The 15,487-nt window shown below is 38.7% G+C and overlaps 1 protein-coding gene across 3 annotated transcripts in view; it reads right to left on the bottom strand.

The window, feature by feature from the left end:
* Positions 1 to 15,487, bottom strand: part of LOC148847886 (BEACH domain-containing protein C2-like) — a 117,878-nt gene that overhangs the window by 25,390 nt on the left and 77,001 nt on the right. For all 3 annotated transcript variants that reach the window (XM_088949672.1, XM_088949671.1, XM_088949673.1), the window contains exons 15-24: positions 9,325 to 9,864; positions 9,098 to 9,241; positions 8,463 to 8,939; positions 5,551 to 5,699; positions 3,939 to 4,008; positions 3,727 to 3,810; positions 3,565 to 3,621; positions 3,390 to 3,458; positions 3,212 to 3,298; positions 3,004 to 3,120 (exon numbers count right to left, since the gene is read on the bottom strand). In XM_088949672.1, coding sequence (XP_088805798.1) covers positions 3,004 to 3,120; positions 3,212 to 3,298; positions 3,390 to 3,458; positions 3,565 to 3,621; positions 3,727 to 3,810; positions 3,939 to 4,008; positions 5,551 to 5,699; positions 8,463 to 8,939; positions 9,098 to 9,241; positions 9,325 to 9,864 — 1,794 coding nt within the window. The remainder of the gene's footprint in view (positions 1 to 3,003; positions 3,121 to 3,211; positions 3,299 to 3,389; positions 3,459 to 3,564; positions 3,622 to 3,726; positions 3,811 to 3,938; positions 4,009 to 5,550; positions 5,700 to 8,462; positions 8,940 to 9,097; positions 9,242 to 9,324; positions 9,865 to 15,487) is intronic.

The following is a 15,487-nucleotide window of genomic DNA, read 5'->3' as shown; positions in this document are numbered from 1 at the left end:
TACCTGTACCTCCCCATAGAAGGAATGTGATATGGCCCCCAAACATCAGTATGCACAATATCAAAAGAACTATTACTCCTTTTATTACTCAATGAATAAGAGTTTCTACAATGTTTAGCCAACTCACAACTTTCACACTTCAACTGAGATGACTCAACAGACTCAAACAAAGTAGGAAACAGACTCTTCAAGGACCAAAAAGATAAATGACCCAATCGGTTATGCCACAACATAACCGAACTCACAACTTGAGAAACAAGTAACTTCTTATCCACTGACTCTTCCCGACGAGAACTCTCCCCGAGCAAATAGATCCCATTCGTCTCACAGTCAGTCCCAATCACCTTCTTCGTCTCCATGTCCTGAAAAACACATCGGTCAGGAAAGAAAGTTACTGAGCAGTTCAAATGTTTGGTAATGCTACTGACGGAAAGGCGGTTAGTATCCAGTTTAGGAACATGCAAGACAGAGGACAAGGATATAGTATTTGACAATTTGATGTCACCCTTGCCAGAAATAGGGACAAGAGAGCCATCAGCTATAGATACTTTATCCCTACCAGAAGATAAGTGATAAGTAGTAAACAAAGAGGGCAAGCTGGTCATATGGTCAGATGCACCTGAATCTATTACTCAACACGGTTCAGTAGTACCTGGAGCAGAGGCATGGTAGGCTAAAGCTCAAGTACCTGAGTGTGCAAAGGCCGATGTAGCCGGAGCTGATGATGATTGCGGTAACTAAGCTGAACTGCCAACTTCCTTCTCCAATTGTATTAGAGCTGCCCGAACTGCAGCTAAGGTCTCTAATGGTGTGCCTCTCGTGCTAGATGAGGATGTTGAATCAGTAGTCATAGCCACATGAGCATTACTCCTTTTATTTCTCAACTTTGCCGGGACCAAATGTGGATGCAACTTCCAACATGTTTCTTTTGTGTGTTTAGGTTTCTTGCAATGCTCACACACCACATTCCTTTTATCTTCCTTCTTTATGTCCCTCTCTGAATCACCCTCTGTTTTGGGTTTGACAGCTACCAAGGCAGGTGTAAGCGGCTGAGGTTGCATAATGACTTTTCTCCTGGTCTCTTCACTGTACACTAAGGAGTATGCCTGAGAGAGGGTCACACTATCTCTGGTCAAGATCTGTTGCCTCACAATATCATATTCTGAATTCAGTCCTGCTAGAAACTCAAACACTCTGTTTGTCTCAATGTGCTTTCTATGTATCTGAGCATCTTTGGGACTCTCCCACTCAAGAGTCTCTAAGTGATCAATCTCATGCCACAGGACTGCAAGTTAGAGAAATAGACCGACACCGATTTCTCTCCTTGTTTAAGGACATTCACCTCACATTTCAACTCATATGCTCTGGCAACATTAAGGGTTGGGAGTAAGTCTCTTTCATCACATTCCATATCTCCTTGGCTGTCTTTGCCCATACGTAATTTCGGCTTATATGGGGCTGCATTGAATTACAGAGCCATGTCATAACCAAGTAGTTTTCTTGGACCCACTTGGTATACATAGGGTCTCCCTTGGAAGGTTCTGCTACATCTCCCAAGAGATACCCTACTTTGCCCCTTCCCCCAATAGCCATCATGGCTGATTGGGCCCATTCCAAGTAGTTTGATCCATCAAACTTAACGGTTGTAATCTGAAAACTTGTCTCAGAACCACCACCATAACTGTTGTTCCCAAAACTGCCTTCTGCCTGATTCTTGAAGTCCATTTCAGTCAAGAACCAGAAGTAGAGAACCAATTTGTACTCACGATAGATGTGCATGAAATATATATAAGACTGATCTGAAATCAATAACCACACACAACAGCAACAGTCCGAACTGTTTTCACCCCTTCAAAAGTGTTTGAAACCCCAAAAGAAGACTGAAACACAGTTTGAAGAGCAATCTGATATGCTGAAGCCAATTCGAGGTTTTAATCAGTCCTAAGAGCCGTACGGATAAGGTTTGTATTAGGGTTATTATGAAACCCTAAAACTGATCAATGTTGAGGAGAATTATAGGGTATGCTGCAGGAATAAGATCACAAGTTTCGGCCTAATACTAGGGTTTGCCATAGGGATAAGACAAAACCCTAGAGAAACCCTAGAGAATAGAGAGATAAAACCCTAGAGTAGTTCAGCCACCCTTACTGGATAGGTCCAACCTATCTTTTCTGATGTTACTTCTCTCAGAAAGTAAAAACTTACAGTAGAATGCAGTTCGTTGCCTACCAAAGTTACCCGAACCCTAGCCTTCTCTGATTCTTCCTAATCACCAACTTGCTACAACTGTGACACTTCTTCAAACAGTTGCTAATCCTCTGGAGATCTCCAAGAACCAGTCAACGAACTCTGCTTTCTCAGCTTCCAGCCTTAGATGGTTCTCGTGTGGTCGGCTGGACTAGACTCACATGAGAGAACTTAGCTCTGATACCAACTAGAAGTTCAGGACTGTTATCAGTCTTGAACCCTAATGAATCTCAGGATCGAAGATAAGAAGAAAGAAAGAGGAGAGAAGAGAAAGAGGGAGGAGTAGCAGTAGAACACAAGGGTTGAAAGGAGGAGCAGAAGCATAATGTTCTGCCGCCGCCACTTTAATTAATATTTATAGGTTATGCTCATTACATGGAAAGGACAGATCTGCCTTTAGTCTTTACATAACAAATAGAGTAAAACAAAGACTGAAATAAATAACAACTGAAACAACTAAATGACCAATAGCTAACCCTAGGCAGACTAGAACATCTTCTACCCTACGAACACAGTGGGACCGTAGCTGTGGGGCCCACATCAGTGTTCTCTACAGACTAAAAATAGTAACTGTCAATTTTAAAAGAACCCTAATATTTGTAAAACTATTATAGGCCAAATTGTTCAACCCAGAAATTGAACCATCATCTAGAGGGAAAATCTATTCAACCTCCAGGTTGGATTTTAAAATACTGCTCTTAGAACTACTATATTGCAAAATAAATAAAAGAATCTCCATGTTAATTAGCAACTTACTGTCCCAGCACTTGAGTAATGTGAACCATAGTGGAACTTTGGGATGATTGGATCATCAAAACTAGAGTATCTCTCTTGGAACTTTTTTAGCCGATCAGCATTTAAAGCACCAACAGGCTGCAAAAAGCATGAAATGCCTACATAAGCATATTGATAAAAGTGAAAGTTTGAAGTAATTAAGGAGAGAAGAATGGATTTCTTGTGCAACCTTGGAAAGATCTCGGTAGCAAGATGGATCAGCGAGATCCAAATTCTTTGAAGTGTAATCAGCAAGAATCCATGGGAAAACAGGATACTGTTAACAGGAGAAGGGGTTCTCAGTAATAAAAAGTAAAAGATCTCCCTAATTGAGAGTATGGATAGATGCAACTCTCTAGAAAGTTGACCTGTGTGATGTCATTATAACCACAACCAGCAAGGGTATTCAGCTGCATCAGATATTCAAAATTGCTAATCTGCAAATAGGTCATTCTCTTAGTAGGTAATAATAAAATGAAATTGCCGGAATTGTAAGTTATGCATGTAAGTACAAAGTATCTGGTCAACCATCAATTTTTTTACCTCCCATCTGGCCCACCGCTCCATAAGCTGAGTTCTCTTAAGAAGTTGTTCAGGTCTCTATGACAAAAATAAGTAAATAAATAATAGCATAGAAACTGGTCTGTAAGAGTAGAATGGCCAAGATCCAAAACATACAGACTTAAAGCGTCAAAAGTTAGAGACCTGTGTGGCCAGATAGATGTTGTTCAAATGAGGAGGCCTTGCTTGAACAATAGCTCGATAAGCATTCTTCCGTCCTTCAATATTCTGGAGCAATGCAAATAAAAAGGTTTGTTTTAGAAGTGATCTTATAAAGGACAGATGCTATTAACAGTCTTTTGTTAAGCTACAATGAAAAGAAGATGCAAAATTCACATTACTACTACATATTATACCCCGAAGTCAAAGAAGAAGTTTGACCGGTCAACCATAAATAATTCTAGTGCGCTTCTCCGTAAAAGATATCTGTAAAGCAAAAAGTGGAAATAATAAGAGAACGAAGAAATTTTGATGTATAAACAGAGTCAATGACAGTATGTTAAACAACAGACTGCCACATCAAAAATGATATCAGAAACAACAAGACAGGTTCACACAAGGAAAAGGTAAATATTAAATCATGAAAGAACAAACAAACAAATAAATCAGCATTGCATGGATATGCACATCGGAGTTTGACACTAAAAGATTGATGTAGCATGGACAGAGGCTCAGATTAATAGCATAAAATTGTTGGTTGTAGAGAGGAAGCTATAGAAATTTTGAGATTTCATAGAAACACAAAATAGAGAAGCACAAAACTTTGAACTTAACACAGGCTGGATATTAGGACCCAAAGATGTGGCTAAAATGCTCAAACTAAAGAAGAAAGAAGCAGAAAAAAATATAAAACTGAGGAGTCATGTGTCTTTAAGATCAGTTTTCCAAATCTCAAAACCAGTCCAAGAACAAGTTGTTTTCTCAACCTATTTGAAACAACAGAAATCCTCAGTTCTCTTCAAAAAAAAAAAAAAAAGAAAAGCTGATGCCAAGAGGCTCACAGGACATATTTATGGTTTTCCAAAAAGCAAATCCTACCATAGCTATAGAATGCTTCGTAGTGATAAAATCAAGGTTACTCCTAGGCCTTAAAGTCTCAGCATATCTTTCCACTACTTCACCCTCAAGATTAATACCCATAATGCAACTCTTCCCAAGGTTCACTTTTAGATTGAAAAATGCCTCCAAGATATTTAATTAATAGTTGTAAATTAGTGATGAATCTGTTGGCTCTCCAAAAGATGATGAATCACCAAGGTTTCTTTTCTCCCAATTCTCCAATCCATAACTAAGTTGAATCTGTTTGGCGCCTGCGATCAAGCAGCCATTGGCTGATTTAAGGAAAAAAAAATCTACTGTTTCATCGACTGATTTAAGGAAAAGGAGAGAAAATCACCTACCATGAATCTGTTTGCAATGGATGAACAGAAGTTCAAATTTCTTTGAATAAGTAGGATAGGCTCTATAATTCTTGCTCTACTAGGTTGGCAACACTACTTGAATTCCCCTTGATAACTAATATAATTGTTGTCCACTTCCATAGAAATGCTCCAGAAAATTCCACACTCCAGGGCGATCACAACTACTACTCAGAAAGAGACTGGGATAAATAAGGAATTAACAATAGAAAGAGACACTATTTTCCTCTTTTTTTTTTTATTTTGATTGAATGATAAGATGCACCATACTCTATGTGTGCCTCAGGAACTTGGGAACATGGGCTTTAACATAAAACATATGCAGTAACATACTACCATTACAGCGTTTTCTTTCTCCTGAAATTTGAAATAATGCTACACCAAAACAGATTCCGTCAAAAGTTTGCAACTATCAGTTGATGGAAGCTGAGAAGCTCACATTTCTACAAACCCAAAGTAAATACAAGTTCAAATATTATCAATAAAGCAAAACATAAATAAAGGAAATAAAAATAATGTGTAGGCTAAAAGAATTCCACTACCATCTCACCTTCTGCTAAACATTTGATGAATAGAAGACATCAACCAGCTTCTATTCTTTACTCGATACCTATTTTCGAAACTGGAACCTGAATCACTCTCCGCAGCATTTTTGTCAATGTGATCATCAACTACGAAATTGATTCTCTTTGTGGTTATCTGAAAGAGGGATTAACCCATAAATAACATTTGGAAAAATGAGGACACTTAGAAGGCATTATCTTGTATAAAAACCTTCTCAAGAACTTATCGATAATACTTTTAAAAAATTACTATTAATTCACAGTTGAAAAATTAGCACATAGTACAATTGGAAACCATATCATTGAAATTAAATTTTTTATTGGTTCCCTTGTCTTTCATCTATTCTTACCCCGTAAAGATGATATGGTCACTAAGGAGTATTAAGTCACTCTTGTGTTACTCTTTCTAGAAAAGATAAAATGAAATGAACAATGAAGAAGAATATAAGAATGCAGCAAGAAACATTTTTTGAAATCCATGCCATTTTTCCCGGCTAATTAGGGGTGAACATGGGTTGGCTTGGTTCAGTTCCAAGGCAGAACCTGGAACCTCCTGTCAAGATCGTTTCCAAGGGAAGTTCGGGTGTTGGTGGTTTCAAGGCTGGTTCTAGCCATGGAACCTGCTCTTTATAAAAATAATAATAATATCACAAACCTAAAATGTTTAAACTTGATTTTCAATAATGATAACATATAGTTCAAAACTTATCGTTATGATTTAAATTTTATAAATATTACGTTTTACATTACCTATTATACAAATTCAAATATTAAATTGAAGAAATTTATCAATTCACTTAAGTGGTTCAAGGCTCAAGTGATGGTCCTTGTAACCATACTTGGGTTCACATCTTCAAAGTATTTTGAGATTTATTTTAAGGCAAGTTCAGTTCCAATGCTGGTTCCAGAAGACCAACCAATGCCGATTCCACCAAGGCCAATCAAGGCTGATTCTCTCGCTGGTTCGGGTGGGATAAACCCCTAGATCATGGAACCAGCCTGGGCAGGGGTCGGATGCAAGAATTTGGAACCAGAACCTACCCAGTTACCATTGGATAGTGTTGGTTCGAGGTCAGTTCCATTGAGTTCCGTGTGGAACTTACCCATTTGCTCACCCCTACAACTAATTACCAACACTAGCCAAACCTCCTTGACCTCCAATGAGTACTAAAGATTCCACATCAACACCTCTAATAAAGTTATTTATTACTTTTCTTCCCCCACTTCATCAGACTCTGATGAAGATTCATCAGATGCTCTCTCGATCTCTTTTCTCCAACTCCATGAAAGCTTTTCTAGTGAATTCCTCATCCCCCAAGAAGAAAAGGCCCTACATTTTTACTAACTTGAATTTCCTTTTAGGAAAAGGAAGTTGAAGGGGCTAGAAGAGCTAAGGGCAGAACAACAAGGACTTTGGAGGAAGTAATAAGAAATTATTTAAGCACCAATAACTTAGCGATGGATATGGGCATATGGCACTGGCCCCACATAGTTGGGGGAGGTAACAAGAAATGAACTTCATGCTCAAATTTCTTTTCCCCTTGCTTGTCTTGGTCACGTTTCATCTCAACATCTTTCAAATGCATCTCAGGGGATTCTTTGGTATCTTCCAAACCTTTCCTTTGATCTTCAATATTTATCTTCATGGATGGCCTAAAAATATCTTTTGAAATTTATCCCAACACCACACCATCCAAAGATATTTGTGGATGATGAGGTGTCAAGCCTTTTCTTCTGACTTGTGCTGTCAGGAGTTGTCCTATCTTCATGGATGGCCTAAAAATATCTTTTGAAATTTATCCCAACACCACACCATCCAAAGATATTTGTGGATGATGAGGTGTCAAGCCTTTTCTTCTGACTTGTGCTGTCAGGAGTTGTCCTTCTCACCCTTCCTCTTATAAGCCCTCTAAAATTTGTTACATGAGCCTACCACATAAAGACCACACACAAAAAGAAAACCTTGGTTGTAAAGCCTGATTAGTGTTTTGTCTCTTCTCAATTCTCCATGGTCATCATCAAGCAGTTTGCATTTAAAATATTTTTAGTTTGTAAAGCCTGATTAGATTTGACTTCATTTTCAGTTTCTATCACAAAATCCACATCCTTCTCCATCACCTTCCACAAAATATGATTGATGCTGTAAGCCTGTGACTGACCCTTCTTTTTTTTTCTTTTGCATTTTTTTTCACTCTCATTACCCCTACCATTCTGCACCTCTGATCCTCCAATATTTCCTATTCCATCATTTGGAACTGCATTTTTTCCTTTATGACCCTACGAATCCTCCTCATGATTCTCTTCTCTCTTTTTCAGAATCCTCTCATCCACCACACTTTTACTACCATCTTCTTCTTCAATACCTCCGCCCACTAAACTGGGATACACCTCCTTTGCCCCTATCTACTCTCTGAGTTGGTGAAAAGCCACCTTTTCATTTTTTTTATCAATAACCTGTTTTTACTGTTTTAAGTAGACCATTTATGTCTTCTGATTAGGGGTGATTGCTTGGTGCAATGGTAAAATCTAAGGTTGAAAGAGTGAGAATGTGGGTTAAGTTTGATAGTGGCCACCAGTGGAAAGATAGGGTCCATATCCAGTCCACCCTTCCCAATACCACAGATAGCCGGGACTAATATGGGGTAATAGCCTTATTTACATCATCTGATTGATCTACTACATTTTTGTGTAATTAGTGTACATCAGTATATAGAACTAGATTGTTTTCTATGCATTATTTCCAAGAACTAAACTTTATTTCAGAAGTAGGAATGTCATGCTAGTTAACTTTGACACTTCTTAGCTATGTCTGGTACCATCCTAACATTATCCAACTCCAAACTAGGTAGACTCATGCATAGAAACTATTTTCTCAGTTTAAACAGTACAGCAAACTTACTTGAAAGGTTCCTCGGATAACCTTCAATGGCTGGACCATCGATGTTGGGAGTTCAATAATAATTCTTTCATCAAGTTCACTAGGAACATACCCAGGTGCAACTGCAGATTGATTTTGAACTAAATCTTGGTTATTAGCAACTTGAGCATCACTAGAGTCCAGTCTTGCCTGCACAGATTGATCAGATGCTGTGGACAGCCTTAGTTGATTATCCCCACTCTGATCCATGTGATAAGTTCTACCCTCCAAGTTATAAGTGTCCATTTTTTCATCATCTTCATTTACTTCCTCCATTGAAATGGCTTCTGCTAGCACAATGGTTGTAGAAGGGCATATTGCATTTTCCTGATTTTCTCGAATTTGCTGATTATCTTCATAATTAGCAGCTGCACCCAAATGATCAGACCCCTTGTAGTTCCTTCTAAGACATCTTCTCATCCTAGAAGAACTTTCCGTACTGTCTAACTTCCAGAATACCTGCATAATCATGATTTTGACAGAAAATTTGACACATAAATCTAAGATAAGAATATACAACAGAGTTCACCTGTTAAAAGATAAAAATACCAAATGCAACATAATGCAGAATGTTGTCCAGGAAATAGCATTACATAATAAATTATCCAACAACATACATGTTTAGGATTAGATAGATGTTCTCCCAATGGTCCAAAAAGACCATTTATCTCAATCAAACAGTGGATTAGTTTGCGCCAAGCATGAGTTCCAGATGACAATCGTTGCTGATCTAGAACATCAACCTGGGTGCGCCTGTCAATCTGCCAAAAGGGGTAAAATTCCCATTTGCCATATCAGTGATGAAATACATCTCCAGGACAAAGAAGCATTACTTTAATCATACCTCTGACCGTTGAATGTTTCTTGCTAGAGCAAAACTTGTAACAAGGGCTGCAACATATTTATAAGATAGAGCATTGAAATCTTTTCCCGAGACTGATTTTGTATCAACTGATTGCAGGCATTCCATCCAGGCTATTCCCATGGCTTCAGATACATTCCATCTTCTCACTCGTTCTATATCACTTGAGCTCCTGCGCTGAGCAGATGTGGCCATAGCTACAGCACTGAGACCTCTTCCAGAACCAATCTTTGCATTCCGCTCAAGATCACGTGCAGCTGCCAAGGCAGCAGCCTTGGCAGCAGCTTTGTCCTTAGGGACAGCTGGGGAGTTGTTACTTGTCTCGAGAGGCTTTTGAAAGCTTGAGAAGGAGTGAAGTCTCATCTTCCGCTCTAGCAATGATGAGTCACTTCTAAGCTTTGTAGTTATTGGTGTTACAGTTTCACCACCACCAGCACCTGCAGCAATCATTGCCAATGCCATTGCAGCAGGAGGAGATGCAAAAGCAGAAGCCCAGCCAGGTGATATCATAGAAAGAGCAGCCTAAAACAAATTTAAATTGAAGATTTCAAACAATGCAGTAAAGAGAAAGGAAAGAAATTAAGAAGCAGAATGAACTGAATAAAAAACAAGCATGGATTTAACACATGTCCATAAAACTACCAGTAACCTACAGATACAGAAGAGAAAGGGACAGAACAGGATAGTAATAGATTCCAGTTAAAAAAGAAAACTTATGCAGCATATTCAAAATTACATCAGCAATAAAGTGCTTAAAGGGTTTGTTATTTCTATAATAAACATTTATATAATTTACCCACAATGTACAATATTTTTATGGGCACAAATTAGTTAAATAAATGGTCTAATGAATATTAACATGCAGCATTTGCATTAATGGGAAATTAGGCCCTCTCTGTATTGAAATATGGGGTATCGGAGCTGTTGTCTATTTGTACATTTGCTGGGTTTTTTTTTTTCTTGTGTCACATAGCTCACATATCTCACATTGGGCTCTTGTACATCAAAAAATTAAAGATCTGAGAAGAGAAGATTCAAAGAATAGATGTCTGTCCTTGGGTTTGGACTTTGAGTTGGGATGAAAAGTATTCAAACGCTATATATTTTTTGTTGTTACTATTTGCTTTGGTGAAATCTCATCATCAAGCTGGTTGCATTCTCTTTTTCTTTTAAAGAAGATTTTATTTTTACTGTAAAAAGAATCAAATACACACATGGTTATGCAGTGTAGAGGGGAAAAGAGAAATCCTACCAGCAATTCATAAAAAGAATCAACTGGAAATTTGGCGATAGCACATGGGTAAGATTTTGGAGGGAGTGAGGGACACATGGTCTGATGGCTGCCATCACATAAAAATTTTCCCCATCCTTGTTTATGGTGCTCCAAAACAGGGATGCAACTGTGGCAGACTGCTATGACATACAAATTGAAGAAGCTGTATGGAATCCATGTTCTTGAAGAAATCTAAATGATATTTTTTTAATCAGCAAAACTTCAGTCTCTTTGAAGTTTAGGCAAGTGGAGGATGGATTTGAATGGGTGTTAACCAATGTTTATGGACCAAATGACTATAGAGAGAGGAGGAAGTTATGGGAAGAACTGTCTGGTATAAGGAGATTGTGGGAAGGTCCATGGTGTTTATGAGGTGATTTCAATGTAATCAGATTTTTGGAAGAAACAAACAGTCCTAGGCAGAGGTCAACTATGAGCATGAGGAAATTTAATCAATTTGTGGATGCTTTTGAGCTTAAAGAATTCCCATTGTTATATAGCGGCTTTACTTGGTTCAATCTCCAAGTGAGTCCTATTTGTTCCAAGCTGGTAGATTCTTATTTTCAAATGACTGGGAAGAACATTGGGGGAACTTGACCTCTAGAGCACTTCCAAGAGTAACTTCCAACCACTGGCCTATTGTAATTTGTAAGGAGTTTGGAAGTGCAGGGCCCGTTCCATTCAAATTTGAAAACATGTGGTTAGGACACCCGAGATTCATTCAGAAAGTTAAAGAGTGGTGGTTAGAGAGTAATCCAACAATGGAATGGAGTGAAATGAGGTTTCACAAGAAGCTCCAATATCTAAAAGATAGAATCAAGGAATGGAATCTCTTAGAGTTTGGGAGACTGGAGGAAAAGAAGCAATCTGTAACTGCACAAATTCAAGTCCTGGATATCAAAGAAGGGAGGGGATGCCTTACAAAAGAAAATATGGAACAAAGATGGAAATTGTGCAAACAATTAAAGGATTTTCTGCTTAAGGAGGAAATAAGTTGGAGGCAAAAATCAAAATGCAAGTGGCTGAAAGAGGGGGGATAGAAATGCCAAGTTTTTTCATGCAATCGCAAATGGAAGAAGGAATTTTATCTCAAGTCTAGAGATTGAAGAGGTAACAGTTTCCAATCAAAGAGAGATTGTAAGGGCCTTTGTGGATCACTTTAGGTATATATTTAGAAGACCTCTAAATAATAGGGTGTGGCTTGAGGGGTTGGAGTGGCCAACTTTGAAATTAGAGGATAGGGAGTGGCTGGAAAGGAAATTTGACTTGGAAGAGATAAAGGAGGCGGTGTTCTCTATGGATAGGTCAAAGGCACCAGGCCCAGATGGATTCACGATGGCTTTTTATTAGGATTGTTGGGAAATACTAAAAGAGGACCTAATGCTGGTATATGATGAATTCCATAATAGAGGAGTGATTAACCCTAGGCTGAATTCCACACCCATTGCATTGGTGCCTAAGAAAAGAGATGTAAACCATCCGAGAGACTACAGGCCGATCAGCCTAGTCAATAGCCTTTATAAGATTGTCACTAAGGTGTTGTCCATTAGGATTAGGAAGGTACTCCCAACAATTATAGCAAATACAAGGAGCTTTTGTGAAGGGGAGGCATATAACAGATCAAATACTTGTACCAAATGAGAGTTAGGAGGATTTCAAGAGATCCAAGAAAAAAGGGGTGGTATGCAAATTGGATTTGGAAAAGGCTTATGACTTGGTTGATTGGTCTTTCCTGCTAGAGGTGATGATCAATTTTGGGTTTGGAGACTGTTAGCATAGGGGTATTTCTGTCTTTATACCTAGATTAATATTGCTGATCTGTAATGTTGTGTTGGAACAAGTGCTCTTAACTTAAGTAAGGGCACATAGGTCTCTTCAGTTATGTTTTAATAATATAAATACTTCCTAGCCGACTGGGAGAAGTCAAGTTGACTCTTTATGTTCGATCCAGAATTCTCTCTCTTTCTCTCTCTCTTTCACCTTTCTTCTTCTACATAACTGATCTCAGACAGGCAGAACTCTAAGGCAGACCCGAATTCTAACAGAGACAATTAGTGCAAGTGTGTGATGGGCTGCATTAGGACTTGCCACTACTCCATCTTGGTGAATGGGGCAGTGGTGGATTTCTTTCAAGCTCTGAGAGGGATTAGACAAGGAGATCCCCTCTCTCCTTTTTTATTTACTTTGGTTGTAGAAGTGTTGGGAACACTAATTTCCATAGCAGAATCTAGGGAACTAATAAGGGGGTGGAGAGTTGGAAAGGAAAACATACCACTCACACATTTGCAGTTTGCAGATGACACAATACTTTTTTTGTGAAGGAGGGGATCTCAAATAGGAAAAGGAATCTAAAGCTCACTATACAACTCTTTGAGCAAATGTCAAACCTTAAAGTGAATTTTGAGAAAAGTTGTATAGTTGGAGTTAAGTTGAGGGAGGGGGAGATATCTGAATGTGTAGACATTTTGGAGTGCACAGTGTCTAATTGGCCCTTAAACTACCTTGGTTTGCCATTGGGAGACACTCCTCAAAAAGGAGAGCTCTGGATCCCAGTTGTGGAGAGGTTTGAAAAGAAGCTTGCCACTTGGAAGAAAAATTATGTCTCTTGGAGGGCGAATCACTCTAAGTAGGTCTACATTAGCTAACCTTCCTGTCTACTTTTTATCAGTCTCCACATAAAATTTTACAATAAAGCTCAAAAAAGTTGTTGCCTTTGAATTCCTTGTTTATCTAAAGAATCAGCCATTCCATTTGCAGTTCTCCTAACCCATGTGAACAAGGCATTGAGTTCCCTTGCTATGCTTATTATCTCCCTTAGCATATGTCTGTAGCACCACAGAACATTACTGCTTGAATTGGTCCAAGATATCACTGTTTTTGAGTCACCTTCTATCTCCAAATTCTTAAGATCATCTTGCTTGGCAATCTTTAGCCCTTCCCCTAGGGGTCCCAAGTACATAGCCAACACCTTGCTTGAGGAATCTCTGATTATGCCACCAATGACTGCCATACCTGGGTTTCCTATAGAGCTCCCATCAAAGTTCAGCTTTAACTTATTGGGACCTGGGGGCTTCTACTCCATCACTTTTCTTTCCTTCTTCTCAGCTGTGTGTGCCACTTCTTTCCAGGCTCTTACTATATCAGTAATTGAGAAATTTTGAAAGAGCTGGAGTGATTTTACCCAGTGTGCAACTTCTATCCATGTTCTTGAAGAAATCTAAATGATTAGGAAATTGAATCAATGGTAGAGCTTCTACACAATATTCAGGGTGTGAAGTCTTGCAAAATCCATGATGATAGGAGATTGTGGTTATGTGACAATTCAGGATTGTTTTGTTTCTGGTCTTAAAGTTAATCTTGGTACAAGAATTATGATTAGAATTGATGAGGTTGAATCAGAAATTCAACATGTCCTTTGCAACAGGGTGGAAGAATCTGTGAATCACCTGCTATTGCATTGCAGCTTCACTTATAACATCTGAGAGGAAGTGTTCATGCTGTTTGTTTTCGATAATTTCTGCCCAGCATCTCTAGAATGACATTGAAAGGATGACATCTTCAGGGCTTGAGCAAGAAAGGGAAAGTAATTGGGCAAATGATTCCAAGAGCAGTGTTTTGGGTTGTATGGCAAAAAAGGAATTTAAGACTCTTTCAAAACAAAAACTGTTAATTTGAGGATGTGTGACAAAAAATAGTGGGCAAACAGTTTTTGCCATCAGAAGCTATATTAAGAATAGACAGATCAGACTATAGCTCTCTTTTTTATCATGAAAATCTTTTTGTAAACACAAAAGGAATAGTGGTCTAAATTCCTGAATTTTGTAATTCCCAATTGTACAGCCACTAGTTGTACATAATGAAGATTGTGCAGTTCCAAGGCTCGGGTTGGAAACATTCCTTTCACTTTTGTCACTTCCAATTGATGTCAAAGCAAGCATTTTCTCTTTCTAATGAGTTTTCAGTTGTAAGTGATGTTTGTCTTTTTCCTTCCGATTTTCAAAACAGAAGCAAAGTAGTTGAAGTGTTGTGAAGGCTACGGGGAAAAGAAAAGAGACACATCTGATTTATGAAGAAGGAAGGGAGGTGACATTGGCAGAGAGAGATTTTCTTAACGGTAAATCCAAAGGTGGTTTGGGTGGGAAGGAAGAAAGAGGGAGGGGTGAGAAGAATACTTCTGCTGGAGACAAAAAGAAGAGTATAGACAAGAGTGGGGAGGGGATTGAAAAGGAGAGTTGGGTTGAGGGTGGGGCAGTTGAACCAGAAAACAGAGTAGAGGTTGGGAAGGATTTTGTCAAGAACGAGGAGCCTGGTGAGGTTATTGAGAATGAGGGAGATGCTGACAAAGAAAGGGGGGAGGAGGTAGAGATAAGAGGAATAAGGCAGAGCTGACAAGTTAAAGGCTTACAGAAGGACTTATAGAGCCAAACCTCTGCAGGGAGATGGGGTTCAATTGATTTGGAAGCAATGGTGAACAGAGAGAGGTGGAGATAACCAAGATTTTGGGTTTGGGTTTTATTTATTTATTTTATTTTTATTTTATTTATTTATTTTTTTTTTTGGGGGGGGGGGGGGGGGGGGGGGGGGGGGAGGAGGTTTACACTAGAAAAGTTTTTGAGAACTTGGAGAAGTGTCCTATGCTTCTGAAGGATAAAGAGAAAGATGATTTGAGTTGTGCTACGATGATGGGCAATATTAGCAACATGGGTGGTAGGTAGAGATGTGTTAAGATGCGATGAAATTGATGAGGAGAACCTTAGAGAAGTTCTGATGGCAAATTCACTATCAAATCTTTCTATGAGGTGCATATGAGAAATCAAAGTGGGCAAATTCCACAAAGGGATTTGGAGTAACCCTATTCCACCAAGGATGGAG

The sequence above is a fragment of the Nelumbo lutea genome, chromosome 6 (assembly GCF_056320005.1).
Source record: "Nelumbo lutea isolate HS-2025 chromosome 6, American lotus-T2T, whole genome shotgun sequence".
Lineage (NCBI taxonomy): Eukaryota > Viridiplantae > Streptophyta > Magnoliopsida > Proteales > Nelumbonaceae > Nelumbo > Nelumbo lutea.
The sequence above is the reverse complement of the archived record's forward strand: the minus strand, read 5'-3'. Positions and strand labels throughout refer to the sequence as shown.